Genomic DNA, 4,544 nt, shown 5'->3' with positions numbered 1-4,544 from the left:
TGTCTTTTTGTGGCTAGCTAGTGTTCATGTATCCTGGTGGCTAACTTTCTTCCTGTTTGTCCTACGACTGGGACAACACATCTATCCTGGGACAGGCTAAGCAACGACATGCCAGAGAATTCCTAGAGGCCTGGCACTCCAATCACAACGCCATAAACAAACGCATAGATCTAGATGCCATCTATCAACCCCTCAGAAAACGAACAGGAAATGACATCACCACAAACCCCAGGAACCCCCATCCAGGAGAAAGATATAAATAGAAAGCAGGAGACAACAGCTTCGCTTCACTTGGAGGTCGCCACTGATGATGTTACCGAGCCAGGTAATGAAACATCCGGATATCAAACCTACAGCTCAGCAAGCAAACCTACACCCTAAACCTCAACCTGAGCTACAAACCTTCACAAATCCTTTACTGCTGTTCACCAAACCGAGTCTGAGACTTTATATAGAAACAAAGATCAATTGGAGCATTCTTCCTCAATCGTTAGCTGACAGTGATTGGTTCCACAGAACATACAGCACAATACTAATTAATATCTTATAATAAATGGGCTAAAAGTCTAAGTCAGAGTTTAAGGTTAAGTGAACTGGGAATTTGATATGGAGCCATTTGGGTTGATAATTTGGTTGAAGATTCCGAACCCATTTAATAAAATGAAATGAACGTAGAAACAGTAATAGAAATACTGGCTACCACGTGCTTTTGAAACAATCTGATTGGTTTCTGGCAAGCACATATCAATTCTGCCCTGCTATTGGAGCCAGATAGATCAATCAACCATGTTAGAGGTTGGACTATATAAATAGAGACTCTAGTAATGCAGAAAGATTGACATGATAAGTCAACTCTCATTTGCTGTTGAATATTGGAAATGCTTTAATTATTGTTGGAATTGAAATGTTGCCTGTGCTTAAAAAGCAATGAAAATAATGTTTTGAAAACTTCATATAATTTATTTTTTAAAGCCTGATGACCGTGGGTTTATAAATGACATTCCTGTGTTACGAGTGACAAGACATGGGCTAGAGGCTATTCACTTTGTGCAATCACCCTTGGAGCCTTTATCTAGGGTTCAGGTGAAGATCGACTGGGAAAGACGATTTGACCACATGCAGCAACATTCAGGTACTCCGCTGTTTCATTGAATTTTCAGGGTGTTCTGGTTTCTCTAAACTAAGCCATTTAATCTATTGCTTCAAAGCAGTGAGAGCATCCTCCTGTCTGTCTGCTCTGAGATCCCTTTTTGTCATAGTTCATTTATACAAATTGGTAAGGACCATAGAGGTAAGCACAAATACTGATTATTTAAAAGCATTCAGGCTGTTGTCATTCATTGATCAATTATAAATTGATATCTCAACAGGTGTTGTTGAATTGTTCAATTAAAGATTAAAAATGCAACTTTCTTGGAGAGACTTAACAATTTTACAGTTTTAGACGTAGACTTGGACTGAAAATGTCTTCAGTATTGACATTCCACTATACTGCTTAGACCATTTGGCTCATTGTGTCTGCTCTGCCATTCAATCATGGCTGATAGGTTTCACAACCCATTTTCCTGTTTTCTTTCTGAAACCCTTGATCCCCTTGACAATCAAGAACCTATCTATCTCTGTCTTTAAAATACTCAATGATCTGGCCTCCACAGCCTTCTGTGACAATGAGTTCCATAGATTCACCACTCTCTGGCTGAAGAAGTTTACTCTTGTCTCCAGTCTAAAGGGTCTTCCCTTTACTCTAAGGCTGTGCCCTCGGGTCTTCGTCTCTCTTACCAATGGAAACATCTTCCCAATGTCCACTCTGTCCAGACTGTTCAGTATTCTATAAGTTTCAATTAGATCCCCCCCCCTCATCCTTCAAAATTCCATCAATATAGACCCAAAGTCTTCAAATGTTCTTCATGTTAAGCCTTCCATTCCTGGGATCATTCTCGTGAACCTCCTCTGGACCTGCTCCAGGGCCAGATCATCCTTCCTGAGATGTGAGTCCCAAAATTGCTCACGATACTCTAAATGTGGTCTGATAGAGCTTTATAAAGCCTCAGAAGTACATTCCTGCTTTTATAATCCAGTCCTCTCAAAATAAATGCCAACATTGTATTTGCCTTCCTAACTAGTGACTCAATCTGCAAAGAATCCTGAATCTACCTGAAAAGAATCCTGGACTAGAACTCCCAAGTCCCTTTGCACTTCAGATTTCTGAATTTTCTCCCCATTTAGAAAATAGTCCATGCCTCTATTCTTCCTAACAAAATCCATGACCTCACACTTTCCCACACTATATTCCATCTGCCACTTCCTTGCCCACTCTCTTAGCCTGTCAAATCCTTCTGCAGCCTCCCTGCCTCCTCAATACTACCTGTACCTCTATCAGTCTTTCTATCATCTGTAAACATAGCCTGAATGCCCTCAGTTTCTTCATCTATACTATTAATGTATAAAGCGAAAAGTTGTCGTCCCAACACTACTCCTTGTGGAACACCACTAGTCACCAGCTGCCATCCTGAGAAGGACCCTTTTATCCCCACTCTCTGCTTTCTGCCAGACTGTCAAGCTTCTATCCAAGCTAGTGCCTTGCCTCTAACAACATGGGCCCTTATCCTACTCAGCAGCCTCCTGGTCAGCACCTTGTCAAAGGCCTTCCGGATGTCAAGGTAGATAACATCCATTGCCTCTTCTTGATCTTATTACTTCCTCAAAGAATTCTATTAGATTTGTCAGGCATGACCTTCCCTTGATGAAACCATGCTGATTTCACCCTATTTTATCATGCACTCCCAAGTATTCAGAAAACACCTCCTTCACAATGGGGACTCCAAAGTCTTATCAATGACCAAGGTCAGGCTAATTGGCCTATAATTTACTGTCTTTTGCCTTACTCCCTTCTTAAACGTGATTTTGCTGTTCTCTGGGAACCTCCCTGACTCCAGTGATTCCTGAAATATCATTACTAATGCCTCCACCATCTTTTCTGCTATCTCCTTCAGAACTCTGGGGTGTAGCCCATCTGGTCCAGGTGGTTTATCCACTTTCAGACCTTTCCATTTTTCGAGCACCTTCTTCTTGGTGATGGCCACCATACTTACCTCTGCCCCCAGACTCTCCTGAATTTTTAGGATATTACTTGTGCCTTCCACTGTGAAAACTGACACAAAGTACTTATTCAGTTCCTCAGCCATTTCTTTGTTCCCCATTACTATTTCTCCAGCGTCATTTTCCAGTGGACCAATGTCCACTTTTGCCTCTCTTTTGCCATTTTCTATATCTAAAGAACCACTTGCAATCTTCTTCTATGTTATTGGCTAGCTTGCCTTCATATTTAATCTCCTCCCTCCCTATTTCTTTTCTCATTCTCCTCTTGGTCTTTGTCGACTCTCCAATCTCTGGTTTCCCACTGCCCTTCACCACATTATATGCTTTCTCTTTTGCTTTTATACTGCCCCAAGCTTCCCTTGTCAGCCATGGTTGCCTCAACCTCTCTTGAGTATGCTTCTTTTTCCTAGGGATGAATTTTTGCTGTATCTCCCGAATTACTCCCAGAAACTTATGCCATTTCTGTTGCACTGTCTTTCTTGCTAGGCTCTTCTCCCAGTCAATCTGGTCAGCTCCAACTTCATGCCTCTGTAGTTGCCTTTGTTCAACTGTAATACTGTTACATCTCATTCCATCTTCTTCTTCTCAAATTGCAGAATAAATGTGGCAGAATATTATGGTCACTGCCTCCCAAGGGTTCCTTCACCTTAAGCTCCCTTATCAAGTCTGCCTCCTTGCACAGCACTAAATTCAGTATTGCCTGTTCCCTAGTGTGCTCCACCACAAACTGCTCCTGAAAGCCATCTCGTAGACATTACACAAATTCCTTTTCTTGTGACTGGCACGACAACCTGATTTTCCCAGTTAGCCTGCATATTGAAATCCCCCCATGATCACTGTAACCATGCCTTTCTTACAATTATTTCTATCTCCTGGTGTATCTTGTGCCCAAAACCTCCTGTTTGGAGGCCTTAGATAACTCTCACTGTGGTTTTTTTTATCTTTGCATTTTCTCAACTCTACCTACACCGATTCTACATCGTCTGACCATACTTCATATCTATTATTGATTTAAATTCATTTCAAACCAACGAGGCAACGCTACCCTCTCTGCCCATCTTCCTGTCTTTTTGATAGGCTGTACAGAGGAATGTCGATTACCCGAATATCAGTTATCCGATTTTCGGATTATCTGAAGAAGATCTCAAGGTCATGATAGAAGCAATACATCAAAGAGGTGTTTCAACACTATTCGCGTCTTTTATTTACAATGATTAAAATGAACCCAGCTTACTGAAGTGCTGCTGAGAACAGTCCTGGACATTGATGGGAGCCCAGGCACCGTCTCCAAATGACTGAACACCCGCCCCCTCTCTCTCTCTGGGGAAGGGATTTAGGGTACATCGCTGTATATGGGATAGGGTCAGATAGGGTTGGGGGGGGTGACAGGGGGCGGAGGTGGATGGGGTTGATGGGGGCCGTGTTGGATGGGATTGTGGGGCGAA

The 4,544-nt window shown here is 42.2% G+C and overlaps 1 protein-coding gene across 1 annotated transcript in view; it reads left to right on the top strand.

Annotated features, from left to right (window-relative positions):
* aarsd1 (alanyl-tRNA synthetase domain containing 1) overlaps positions 1-4,544 on the top strand; it is a 45,457-nt gene that overhangs the window by 16,391 nt on the left and 24,522 nt on the right. The window contains exon 3 of the mRNA XM_043675003.1: positions 973-1,132. Within this exon, the coding sequence (XP_043530938.1) occupies positions 973-1,132 (160 nt within the window). The remainder of the gene's footprint in view (positions 1-972; positions 1,133-4,544) is intronic.

Source organism: Chiloscyllium plagiosum, chromosome 33 (genome assembly GCF_004010195.1).
Source record: "Chiloscyllium plagiosum isolate BGI_BamShark_2017 chromosome 33, ASM401019v2, whole genome shotgun sequence".
Taxonomy (NCBI): Eukaryota; Metazoa; Chordata; class Chondrichthyes; order Orectolobiformes; family Hemiscylliidae; genus Chiloscyllium; species Chiloscyllium plagiosum.
This window is presented reverse-complemented; position numbering and strand designations above follow the sequence as displayed.